We start from the raw sequence: 13,986 nt of genomic DNA, 5'->3' as shown, positions 1-13,986 counted from the left end.
TGTTTACCGGACTGTTTGTCATAACCATACGTGCATTAGTTCTATTAAAAATACGGTTTAATTTTCATTCTATTTTCTCAGTCCGTAATGTTTATTGTGAAAATTAAGTGGTTTGCCTTTGGAACAGCGTTACCAAGCCGAGGATAAAGGGTACATTCGGTGTGGCTAACCAGAACCTACGCCAGTCTAGGGAGCCGATGATTTTTATGAATGGGGGGATTGCATCCTTAAACACCATTCTTTTGCGAAAAAGTACGGGATTTTTGTCGTAATTTTGCAGCTATCACCAAATGTGACCTATTAAGGAAAAGGTCATTTCACCGGCATTTTTTTCTCCCTAGGGCTGTATGCGGCGAGTACCTGACAATCAATAATAAAACCTTGCAAGTCTTGTTTATAGACTCTTAAATAGTTGCCAAGGTTTGTTGTTTAAATCCCTATTTTCACTTCCTTTGAGGTTTCAGCAGTTGACTAATAATTGGAACCAGGCCTAAGACAGATATGTCGTTCCTATGTTGCTGCCAGGCATATGGTCGTTTAATTGATCGTTTTTTCTGGCACAATTAAACGTACACTTTTATTCAAACACGTTTCGCCTGCTATTCAACTGGGCTTCCTCAGGACATGTCTTTACCTCCAAGGCTCTGGTTTTCTTCAAGTGACAAAGCTTGTTTCACATCAGATATCTTGTTTCACTTCATAGAATAGAATAGAAGCAAGCGTGCAATATTAACCAATATGAAACCAATGTATTCGGAGATTTATTCGCAAGCGGTACAGAAGGCTGTGAAATTTGATATTAAAGTAATGATGGCTTTTGCAGAGGAAAGTAGTTCTTTGTCGAGTGAATATGGGACATTGTCTCAAACCAAACAAATATTATATACATAAAAGAATGCAAATCAATGAATAAGTAACGCCGTTGTAATGCCAAAATAAAAAGTATTATTTTTTGAATTATAGTGAAAATCTGTTTTGTATACACATGATAAAAATGTGGTAAAAATCCAGCCGTTGTAAGTGGAGTGCAGAATGCGGTAAAGATTACTTATAATAAGAATTTACTTTTATGAACCATGGCAAGAAAAATGACGGTAACCATACGAACATAAGCTAATAAAGCACTGAAAATGACCACACAAAACCAAAAAACATTTTGTATTCCGGGTATTTTGCGTACATGTTTTGAAATGGCATCACAAATTAATAAAACCAAGCATTTACAACATCTAGTGGACCTTGTTACAATTATCATTTCACAATTTCAATCACTCTGCCACCATCCTGCTCAGCACGGGGGTTGTATCTAACACTTAAATCAGACGAACGACTCCTTGATGTACGTAATGATGGTATTTTGGAAACGAGCCATGCTTTCATCTTTGACAATCGCTTTTCGAATGCTTTTGAGTAGAGCAAGGGGTTGAGGGCGCTGTTGATTGGAAGCAACAGACAAGCACTCAACACATAAGCGTCTCCTGGCATCTTCACTCCCCCAACACTCAAAAATCCCATCACACAAATTGGAATCCAGCAACAAAAGTCGGTCAAAATCAACCTGGTGATTCTCTTCTGCATCTTGGAGCTGACATCAGTGCTTCTGGACCCTTTCATGCGGTTGCTTCGCTTGTAAATAAGAAAATAAGCAACCACCATGTAAACGAACATGATGAAGTTGATTGTGATGAGGAATGTTGAATATTCCCAAGCAAACTCATTGGTTGTTGCAAACAAACGTGGCATACAGACGCTCGTTTCACCATAATATCCAAACTCTCCCTTGATAGAGTTACGTGGAAAGGCGTTTTCAATTGTACGTTTAACATCGTACCAAGACTCTGGCTCTGATGTTGAAATTCTTTGTGCAAGTAACGACATGTTTTCTCTTGACACGAAATCTGTTTCATAAAAGTTGTTTGGAAACCAAACATCAGTAGCAAAGTACTCAGAAGTTGCGTTGAGCAATGGAACGGTGGCCAACAAAATAGCCAACATCCAACAAGACAACTCAGCAATCACAGTTTTAGTAACATTGATATTTCGCATGAGGAAAGGTTTATAGGCCGATATCAGGCGAAATGTGGTCATAGCTGTCATTGTGAAAGCTGATGCTTCTGATGATACAACTGCAAGTGCTCCAAGTCCTGAACACAAGCTACTCGATCTCCATTCTTTATCAAACAAACAATAAGATCCAGAAAATCTAGTCGCTTGTATTATGATTGCCAGCAGATAAACTCCCATGAGAAGGTCAGACACACAGAGGTTGAGAATAAAAACGCTTGTACTGATAAACAAATTCTGATCCTTATTAACTTTAATCAAGTCACGTGTGGTTGTAACAAATACAAACGAATTCCCTCCCAGTGCTAAGATGCCTGTCACCCAGAAGATACCTCGATAAACTGGGTTTGCGATCATTTCGTTGACGTCTGCAAATGCGTTTCCAGCCAAATTAACACATTCGTCACTTCCGTCTGAGCATTCGTTAATTCCGTTCTGTACAACTTTCATTTCAACAGACAAAGGTTGTTCATTGGTGCAATAAAACCTGGTATTTTCACAACGACATTTGTTTTCATCAGAAACGTCATCGCAGTCGATTATTCCGTCACAAACATGATTTCTATCAATGGAAATCTTTCCTGTACTTCTGCAGTAGTAGCGGGTATTGTTACAAAGTTCCAGAAATTCGTCTGATTCGTCATCACAATCAATTATTCCATCACAGACTTTTTGATTTTTTAAGTTAATTTGTCTATTACCAAAACAATTAAACCTGTTTGGACAATAACGTTCTCCGAAAAATCTGATATCATCATAGACAGATCCATCACACCACATGGGATAATATTGATGTGCCTTGTTCCTACCAACAAATCTAAACCACAATTTCATAGCTCCCACGCACAACGATTCGTTGCCCTGGTTTTCCTGTTTGAAAATGTTGTCATCTGCTACACACTCACTTTGCACTGATGCTGTCCCAGTTGAACAGTATTTTGTGTTAGTTTGGTTGACACATTGTACACTTGTGTTACACAACACCTTATCTTGGTCCACACATGTAGAACTGTCCTTACAATGCATTTGGTTCTGCGGACAATCTCCTCGTATATCGCGACACAATGTTTGATTTTCACACAAACATTCATCTGACATATCAAAGCAATCCACTACACCGTCACAAACTTGCTTGCTTGAAACTATCAGCTTTCTGTCCAAACACTGGAAACATCTAAACTGTCCATTGAGGAAACAAATATCAGAACTGTCAGAACATTGAGCCATTGAATCGTAGACGTTGGTTTGAGGTAAAACACAAACACCTTTTCTTGATGTTCCAGAACATTTAAACCCAAACCCATGTTGAACTTCGTCACTTTTGTCCTTGCAGCCATCAATAGCTTGCCCGTCACAAAAATATTCTCTTGCAATAAGTTGTTGGTTTTCACAGAAAAATAAGTTTTCGCAGGATTTGCAGCATGTTGAAGTTGTGCAAACCACTTTATCAACTTCACAATTATTAACATCGGTAGCGTACGTTTTACTAACAACTTCATTGCACGTAAATGGATCAGTCGTGTGTATGAGATTTCTGGCTTCCTTTTCACTTGGACAAGTTACAGCAACCACATGACAAGATTGACATGTGATGTTAGAAAATGAACAAACTTCGTCTGCTCCATTAACACAATCTGCGTATGTATCATTTATCCAACTAAATGGTATACATCTACCGTCTGGTGAGCATTGTGTGTTATTTGGATTACATGGACATCTGGCATAAGTACCAGAACAGTTGCAAGTATAATGTGTCTCATCACTTCCATCAATACAGTCAGGTTTTCCATCACATAACAAAGATCGATCAATGCAATTTAAATCCTTTCCAATGCATTGTTTCAATCCAACACAATCACATTCAAACTTATCCGCTGGACATGTGCAGTTAACCTCATCACTACCATCTCGACAGGTATTATATCCATTGCATTGGTAAGATTTTCTGATGCAACCAAACAGTGACGTACACTTTTTAGTTTTGTTACATGAACATTCAAACTTATCTGCTGGACATGTGCAGTTAAACTCATCACTCCAATCTCCGCAGTTATTATATCCATCGCATTGCTCTGATTTACTGATGCAACCCGACCATGACGTACAGTTATTAGTTTTGTAACATGAACACTCAAACTTATCCGCTGGACATGTGCAGTTAAACTCATCACTCCAATCTCCGCAGTTATTATATCCATCGCATTGCTCTGATTTACTGATGCAACCCGACCATGACGTACAGTTATTAGTTTTGTAACATGAACACTCAAACTTATCCGCTGGACATGTGCAGTTAACCTCATCACTCCAATCTCCGCAGTGATTATATCCATCGCATTTCCCAGGTTTACTGATGCAACCCCACCGTGACGTACAGTTATTAGTTTTGTAACATGAACACTCAAACTTATCCGCTGGACATGTGCAGTTAACCTCATCACTCCAATCTCCGCAGTTATTATATCCATCGCATTGCGAAGATTTCCTGATGCAACCCCACCGTGACTTACAGGTTTTAGTTTTGTAACATGGACATTCAAACCTATCTGCTGGACATGTGCAGTTAAACTCATCACTCCAATCTCCGCAGTTATTACGTTTATCGCATTGCCGAGATTTACTGATGCAACCACTCTCTGACGTACAGTTTTTAGTTTTGTAACATAAACACTCAAACTTATCCGCTGGACACGTGCAGTTAACCTCATCACTCCAATCTCCGCAGTTATTATATCCATCGCATTGCGAAGATTTCCTGATGCAACCCCACCGTGACTTACAGGTTTTAGTTTTGTAACATGGACATTCAAACCTATCTGCTGGACATGTGCAGTTAAACTCATCACTCCAATCTCCGCAGTTATTACGTCCATCGCATTGTCTAGATTTCCTGATGCAACCCCACCGTGACTTACAGGTTTTAGTTTTGTGACATGAACACTCAAACTCATCCGCTGGACATGTGCAGTTAACCTCATCACTCCAATCTAGGCAGTGATTCCATCCATCGCATTGTCTAGATTTCCTGATGCAACCCCTCCGTGACTTACAGGTTTTAGTTTTGTAACATGAACACTCAAACTTATCCGCTGGACACGTGCAGTTAAGCTCATCACTCCAATCTCCGCAGTTATTATATCCATCGCATTGCGAAGATTTCCTGATGCAACCCGTCCGTGACTTACAGGTTTTAGTTTTGTAACATGGACATTCAAACCTATTCACTGGACATGTGCGGTTAATCTCATCACTCCAATCTCCACAGTTGTTTTCTTCATCATTCATCCAATCCCACTCAATACACCCTGCTTGATTCGATCCACATTTACCGATCTTGTGGCAAGCACATTCGAACATGGACGAGGGACAAGTGCAGTTGGGATCAAGATATGGAGCTTCACAAACCGGTAGATTTTCATCTCCTGTTATACAACAGCCCGAGATAAGTTGAGGCAAAAAGGGTTTTCGAGACATTATTGTCCTATGTTTTAACTGCCAAACTGGGAAAGTCGCTAGAAAGGAAACTGATGGTTTTCTGCACTTACTTGTGATGGGAAGAGGAGCCAGACTTGTGTCCTCACCCGGACATTCACCTTCCGCCCATCCGATCAACACAAATATCAAGAATAACTTCAACATAATCTACGATGTCTATGTTTTGTCTGCAACTTTCCTCGTTTCTGCTTAGTCAGTTTATGTTCCACTTCAGCAAAATTACGCATGAGTCAGTACAAGACGGAGGAAATTCGCTTCCCGTGTTATTTGCACAAAAACTACCAAATAAATCTCCGCCCACCTTCAACGAACATTTGCACAATTTTGTTATGAACGAAGTTATTTGAGGTTTGCTTCATCACCTCATGGGTGGACCCACGACATTTCTCTAGGGGGCGGTTACTAAATAAATTACTGTGACGTAACAATGGGGATTCTGTCGCTGGACGAATAGATACCCACGCATGCCCCAGATAAATCACGCTATTGATGAACGAAATTTCGCCTTGAGACAACTCGGTCACTACAGCGTTGTTTACAGGTTTATATTCTGGGGTTGGGGGGAATCCCCACTATAGTTTAGTTAAAATCCCATGAAAAAGTTTTACTCCAGCCGATGACATAACCCACAAAATATTGCGAACATTTTAAGATTACTCATGTGACAAATACAAAAAACTGCAAGGTCATCGTTGAATGTTTGATTGAAATGATTAAATACCTGTATTTTTAATTTCAACCTTTTATTAAACTGACTAAAACTCCTCAGTGATCAAAACTGCGCAACCTTTGCTCACCGCTTGTACGTATATGTGGGCATAAGAAAGCTTCATGTCATGAACGTGCACCGCAATTTGCGGGTAAACAATACGGGGAATTCTGCGGATTTTGATTAACAATGGATCTTTTGGGGAAATTCCGCACGTCATCCCGCAATAACAATCACTTTTCCTCCATCCTGCTCAGCACGGGGTTTGCGTCAAACGTTTCCTTGATGCTGGCGCTCAATCCATTTAAAGGAGGTTTGTTGAATTTGCCTCGCTTGCAATATCTTCGAGAAAAGACAAATGCATCAGGTTTTAAATGTGTGGTTGTGTTAAGTTGGTTGCATTGCATCAGATAAACCAGGGTTGTCCAACACGTGAACCTGGGTGTTGCGAACATTTTAGGAACTGATTCATGAAACATGTGAGCCACCCTTTCCATGACAATGCCCTGAATCGAACAACGATGCGTCATATGAAAAAGTCATGAGAGCTGCAGACAGGTTGCACATTATAAGCAATGTGGAGCCAATAATATGAATTGTGTATAAGCTGCAGACCGATGGCCACTGTTTCGACCTAAATAGTCTCATCACATTGTTGCACATTGTTTCCAACTGCAAGTTCTCATTCAATTGTGCCAAAAGAACAGAAAATTAAATTATACCTGGCAGCAAAGTCACAAATGGTTTAAATCTTTAGTCGACACAAAGAAAACAGGTTTAATCTTGACTGGGAGGTTATAGTCCACAGTACCAAAACATAACAAACATAAAAAAAACGATTAAAACAGAGCTCAAAACAAATTTGATACTCCATGTAAGACGAAGAAAACTTGTGAAACACTGTAACGTAATTTTACGTTACATAGCAACGTTTGCATTCTTGGATATATGAACTATGGTCACATAACAGCCAGTTTCGTCATCAACGTCCGGAATCTCTTTCCATGGGTTTTTTGTGTAAAGGCATTTTATAGGTAGCGTCTTGTCCAGCATCTCATTTCAAAATGTATAGCAACGGTTGTTTTCTCACGTGATTTGATCTCGTTACTAGTTTCTACGCAACAGCTGTGTTTTTATGTGATTTCATTGGCCAGCTTAAATGTGTCGCCTTAGAGAAGTCCTTCATTGTTTTGTGTGAGAGTGCGTCTTTTGTCTTTTTCAAAATCCTTCGTTCGCTTTGTTTCTCTCCGGTTTTAAATAATGAAACTTTCCGTGTGCGTTCAGCTGAGGCGGAGCGGGGCAGTGCAGAGTGAATCGTAAATTCACTCAGTTTGGCGTTGGTATAATTGCGCATGTTAATTTCGTATCCAAAATTGTTCGTGGTAAATAAATATTGGTGTAGAGTTTGCATCGAGAGTTACTTAAGTCAGATTAGGAAAACACAACAATTAGAACTCACGTGCGATCTGTATGTCAAATGCGCTAATCAAATAGGATTTCCATCCATCATAAATAATATTGTTAAGACAAATTCGAGACTCATAAATGACATTACAGAGACGCAACATACGAATTGGCGCCCCGAGTGTGTGGCTTTAAGGCATCAAAATTCGAATTGGTGCCCACGAGCGATCTTTTGCGTTTTTGCAGAAGTGTTGTTGTGTTTTTGTCAGTCAGATTTTTCAGTTTGTTCAATTTCAGGTTTGGACAGTTTGTTTTTCTGATGAATTTGTTGTGTGACTTATTTAAGATAAATTCCAAACTGCTCTTAGCATGTTTTGTGACATGTGAAACGTTTATTGCAAATAAGCACACGCCTGACTGTAGTGGTCATGTCGATATTATTTTTATTGAGTTTATAATGTTCAGAGCACCGTCTGCACGTAAAAAAAGGTGACAGATGAATTTGAAAGTGTTGTTTAGATTTAATTAAATCATGTACGAAACGTTAGTTAATTTTTTAAACGGATGTGACTGATGGCAATTTAGGGTTGATTGTGGAAATTGGTCAAAGCATTGTCTGCTTAGAAGTCCTCACGGAGGCATGACGTCAGTAAAAGGGCCTGACACGTTGTTTTCATTGGCGCTGACGAGGTCGCAGTCGGTTTGTGAATTTTGTTGCTTTTATCCCTTTTTAGGAGAAATCCTCGTGCTAGTTTAGGGTTGTTATGGCTATTTGAAGCAAGAGATTACTAATTAACCACTTTCATGTATAATTTTTAAGTATTGATAGTTGACATGAGTTTAATGCGAATCGAAATCAGCACTTTTGCATATGTCATAACTTTGTCAGCAATGTTATGTTTGGATGAGCATTAAAAATATTGTTGTGGAATTTTTTATAAAATTTTGTGGTGATATTGTGATGATTGTGGCAGAATGATTGTTGTGACTGTGGATAATTTTGTTGAAATTGTGTTGGATTGTTGTCATTTCAGTTGTTGACGTAAGGTTTGGTGGTGATATTGTGGTTATACTTAGTGTCAAAGAAACTTTGTACATAAAGTAGAAACAAGTAGATATAGTTCCATTGTGAGTGCCGTCGTCGTCGTAGATTGAAAATGGTCCGACAGTAGGGGCGACAGGTATACAGTGATGCGTCATGGATGTTTGATTCCTTATATGGCATGATCATGCTTTCGGTTGACATTTCCCGTTAGATGATAAATTAATGAATAATTACGCCGCTTTGGAAAAAAGGGCGAGGCCAGTCTCGGAGGATGGCGGTTTATTGAAATTGACCTCCTCATACGTGACAATAATTGGCAACAAAAAATTCGAGGAGAGTCATGCGGCCGTTAACTTATGAATACCTGCAGACAGGAAGTCTGGCAGAAGTAATTCGCGCGTCAAGGCATATAATGTCTTTCCTGGCCAGACTTGTGTTACGAATTTTCTTTCCTTCACGTCACCTTTCACTTTGGTTAGTCATTGTATCTATTTCATTGTTTTCACCTCTCTTGCTGGCACCTTGTAATTTCACTGTTTTCTTTCGTTGTAACCACTTATTTATTATATTGTTTTACGCACGTATATCGCTTCTCTCACTTCACTTTCACCACACTAGTTTATTACATTCGTCTCCCCTTTCCTATTATTTCACGCTCCGTTTATTTTTTTATGCCCCGGATGTGCCGCGTGTCGGCAAGGCGCATCCTGATTGGTTGGCGATTGCATGTAACGAACGATTTCCCTAAAACGGGGGAGTCTTCTTCTGGGCGTCGCGTGGTTAGCATCTCTGTTACAGTGTTGTGAGTTATTGGGAACTTGATTACTGGCGTTTTGTATTGTTTTTAATCGTTTTAGTTTAACACGACGTCCAATAAGTTAAATCAGCCTGGGTTACTTTGGCTTTGTGGTGAGCCGTTATTGCAGGGTTCTGGGCAGTATCAGAATTAGGGAGGCAGCTTTGTGAAAAGTACCGAATTAGGTAGAAGGGTTAATTGGGGGATAACATCGCCACCCAAAAAAATCTGACCGCCGAATTGCAAAGCTGCCGAAATAATTCCGTAACAACTTGGCGAGCACGCCAGGACCCTGTCACCACACCCGGCTGGTTTTACTGGGAAGACTCCCTACGTGTATTTTGGTTTTATGATATTTTAAAAGTTGGTTTTTCTTAACAATGGCTTTTAATGTTTTAATGCAACCTCCGCCTTTACGGCCGGGAGCTGACCTAGGACAGTATTTTAATGTATTTGAGTCATATTGTACGAGCGTCGAGGCCTCAGAAGAAATGAAACGACACCTGTTCCTGGCAAGCATTGACAACGACTTGAAATGGACAATACAAGAAAAAGACACAAACTTGTTCGAGGTTTCCTACAAGGACCTCAAAGAACGCGCATTGCGCCAAAGGGCTACTGGTCAACACGCAGAGCGTCAACGCGCCGAGCTAATAAGGCGCGTGCAATTACCTGGCGAATCAGCACGTGAATTTGTTTACGCCCTACAGACACTGGGCGATGGTGCCTACAGCAACTCCGCTGACGCGGCTCTTAAAAATGAGGTTCTGTACATTACCTTACTGCAAGGCTTGCAAGACCGGCACCTCGCGGACACTATCCTGAATACCATCAAATATGAGCGATTCAGAGCCGCAGCTCAAGTCGTTGTCAATACACAAACACCGAGCTTTGTTCAAGTCGCTGCGGTAAACACAAAAGCATCAGAGATGGGATTAGTACTAAAAACGTTAGAAGACATGGAGAAACGTTCCAAGGAAAAGAACGCACAATTCGAGGACACCTTATCGAAGTTACAAGCTCAAGTCGATGCCATAAAGCGCGAACGACCACAATTCAACAACGTGCGAGAACGGACTTGCTATGGTTGCGGTGGACTTGGCCATATGCGGCGCGACTGCCCGCACACGGGTATGCGCACAAGGGACGTCAACACGAGACGTCAAAATATACCACGTACACCTTCGTTTTCCAGATCGATTCGTCGCGCATCGGAGATAAAATGTCGCTTCGACCAAAAACGTATAGCTCGAGATGCACCCAAATGTTTGGCGCCAAAGTCGGTGCAGAAACCCACTACACCCGCAGCGCCGTTGCGGTTTGTCAACTTACTGGTCGGCCAGACGAACATTTGTGCGTTGTTGGACACCGGCTCCAGTGTCTGCTTGATTAATACCCGAAAGTGGCATTACTTAAGCGCCGAGCAGCACGACCAGGTAAACAGGTGCTCAAAGAAGAACTTAGTCGGGGCCGGCGGACAGCAATTGGCGGTAAAAGGCTGCGTCGAGCTTCCCCTCCGAGTGGGAGGATTGATGACTCACAATCTTACGCACGACCTTATTCTAGGATTAGATTTCCTCCAGTCAAACAAATGCCAGATCTGCTACGAAGCCAACGTGCTAACAGCGGGGGATGCAAGCGTGCCACTCTCGCATTCTCCGGTGCCGTTGCCACAACCTTCCGAGGTGTACGTCGTCGACGATGTCACCGTCCCCGCGTTTACCGAGGTATGTGTAACAGCAAACTTTTGCCAAAAGCCGCACACCAGGGAAACCCCTTTTCTAACTGAGAAGATAGACGGGTTTGTGGAAAAATATGGGTTGTTGACGGCTACGAGTATAACGATGGCGCAGAGTAACACTTTTAGGGTCTATGTCGCGAATTTGGGGGACGAAGCGGTAGAAATACCAAGCGGGTCAAGGATCGCCCAGGCATCGCCTGTTTATGCCTTTGGCAATGTCGAATGTCCAATGTCTGGCGCATGTGTGGTAGTCGATGGATCGTCGGTGAAATGTAAACACCCGGATTGTTTTGGCGGCTGCGCAGAAATTTGTTCGGTGTCACCACACGAAACAGCGGATAACCGTGACCCGTTTAAGTCCATTATAGAGCAAGCTCAGATCGGAAACCACCTAACTGAAGAACAAAGAGGAGAGCTGTTTGCCCTTCTTCGCGCCAACCAGGACGCCTTCTCAACATCTGACGTTGACCTTGGACGCACGGATGTGGTGCGTCACGTGATCGACACAGGAAATAACGCTCCAGTGCGACAGCCACCCCGCCGCATGCCCCACCACAACAAGGCGAAAGTGGAAGAGATTTTGGCAGAAATGGACAAACAAGGACTGATTCGGCCGTCTAAATCGCCGTGGAGCAGTCCGATCGTGTTGGTTCGGAAGAAATCCGGTGAGACTCGTTTTTGTGTCGATTATCGCAAGCTAAACGAGCTAACTAAAAAGAACAGTTACCCGATCCCCCGGATAGACGACAGCCTTGACCAAATGTCGAACGCGGCGTATTTTTCTACGCTAGACCTGAAATCTGGCTATTGGCAGGTCGCTATGGATGCCTCTTCGCAAGAGAAAACTGCGTTTACCAGTCACGTCGGCCTGTTTGAATTTAAAGTAATGCCTATGGGTCTATGCAATTCGGCAGCGACCTTTCAACGCTTAATGCGCATGGTATTAAGCGGGATCGAGTGGCGGGGTGCCTTAGCGTATCTGGATGACATTATTGTTTACTCCAATAATTTCGAGCAACACTTAAATCGACTAGCTGACGTCCTAGAGAGAATTCAAACCGCGGGGCTGATGTTAAAGCCGTCTAAGTGTTCGCTTTTCAAAGAGGAGGTGGCTTTTTTAGGTCACGTGTTGTCGAAGGACGGAATACGATGCGACCCCAACAAAGTACAGTCGGTTTCCGAATGGCCAACACCGCGTAATGTGAAAGAGATCCGGCAGTTTTTAGGCCTAACATCTTACTATCGCAAATTTATTCGTGACTATGCGAAGATCGCAGGTCCCCTCCACAGGCAGACAGAAAAAGGAAAGCGGTTCCAGTGGGACGACCAATGCCAGGAGGCCTTCGCTCAATTGAAACGGTACCTTACGACCGCTCCGATCCTTTGTTACCCTAACTTCAATAAGTCATTCATACTTGACACGGACGCATCCTATACGGCCGTGGGATGCGTCCTTTCCCAGGAAGTTGACGGTAAGGAGTGTGTTGTGGCTTATGGCAGCCGTACCCTAAATAGGTCAGAGCGCAACTACTCGACCACGCGAAAAGAGCTGCTCGCCGTAATATTTGCGACCAAGCTTTACCGTTGCTATCTCCTTGGTCAAAAATTTATGTTACGGACTGACCATTCCTCGTTGAGGTGGCTGTGGAAGTCAAAAGAATTATACGGGCAATGCGCGCGCTGGGTCGAACATCTCTCCGCTTATGATTTTGATATACATCACAGGGAGGGAAGCAAACACCGTAACGCGGACGCACTTTCCCGTCTAGACTCCCTGGAGGATGATCCAGAATGTCCATACAAGATAGTGGATGAAGGCCGAGGGATTGAACAGGTTAACGCCGTGGACTTGAAAGCAACCATCGGATATGAACAGAACGAGCTGCTGGAGCGGCAGAGTAACGACCCGGAGCTAGCTGCCGTAAGAGAATGGGTCAAGAGAGGTATACGCCCGAAATTTAAAGCGATCAAGCGAGAATCCGCCGCGATTCGCCACTACTGGTCCCGCTATAGTGGCTTGTTACTGAAGGCGGACATTCTTTGCTGCCGCGGAAACTCCTCTTGGGAGGATGATTTAAAAATCGTTTTGCCGACAAGCCTTGTCGGGGAAGCGACGTCCACCTTACATGATGATGTACATGGAGGGGGACATTTGGGCATTGCCAAAACGTTAGCCAAAGTTTCCGAGCGGTTTTATTGGCATAAATGGCGCGAATCTGTCGAGACGTTTTGTCGCAACTGTATAACGTGCCAATACAACAAAAAGCCAACACAACATTTTCAAGCGCCGCTTATACCTTCGCATGAGGATAAACCCATGCAAAGGATTGAAGTGTTATTGGGGTTACCAATTTATTTGTTCGGGTTACCAATTTATACTTACCCGTTCGGGTTACCAATTTATACTGGTAGCCTGCGACCTTTTCACGAAATACGTTAGAGCGTGGCCGATGCGACACCAAACCGCAAATGAGACCGCTAGCTTGCTTTACCGCAATTGGTTTACGGTGCACGGCGTCCCGGAAACGGTCCATTCCGATAGAGGGACAAATTTTGAAAGTCACCTGTTTTCCTAGCTGCTGCGCCTGATGGGCTGTAAGAAAAGCCGAACTACGTCATATCACGCGCCCGGAAATGGCGGTGTCGAACGTAATAATAAGACCATAATAACAATGATAAGAAATTACATGCAGAAAGACGAACGACGATGGGACGAGGCGTTGCCAGGAGTA

At 42.6% G+C, this 13,986-nt stretch overlaps 2 protein-coding genes across 2 annotated transcripts; one reads left to right on the top strand and one right to left on the bottom strand.

Annotated features, from left to right (window-relative positions):
* Positions 1 to 1,251: 1,251 nt before the first annotated feature.
* LOC145903407 (uncharacterized) lies at positions 1,252 to 5,703 on the bottom strand. The gene is made up of 3 exons (XM_082991492.1): positions 5,610 to 5,703; positions 5,147 to 5,486; positions 1,252 to 4,876 (listed from the first exon to the last, which is right to left on the bottom strand). The coding sequence occupies exons 1-3, from the start codon at positions 5,701 to 5,703 to the stop codon at positions 1,252 to 1,254; spliced, it is 4,059 nt and encodes a 1,352-aa protein (XP_082847618.1).
* Positions 5,704 to 9,893: 4,190 nt separating this feature from the next.
* LOC145903417 (uncharacterized) lies at positions 9,894 to 13,114 on the top strand. Its single transcript, XM_082991499.1, has 2 exons — positions 9,894 to 11,919; positions 12,980 to 13,114. Exons 1-2 carry the CDS (start codon positions 9,894 to 9,896, stop codon positions 13,021 to 13,023), a joined length of 2,070 nt encoding a protein of 689 aa, XP_082847625.1. The 3' UTR covers positions 13,024 to 13,114.
* The last annotated feature ends 872 nt before the right edge of the window (positions 13,115 to 13,986 follow it).

Source organism: Ascidia mentula, chromosome 5 (assembly GCF_947561715.1).
Source record: "Ascidia mentula chromosome 5, kaAscMent1.1, whole genome shotgun sequence".
NCBI lineage: Eukaryota > Metazoa > Chordata > Ascidiacea > Phlebobranchia > Ascidiidae > Ascidia > Ascidia mentula.
This window is presented reverse-complemented; position numbering and strand designations above follow the sequence as displayed.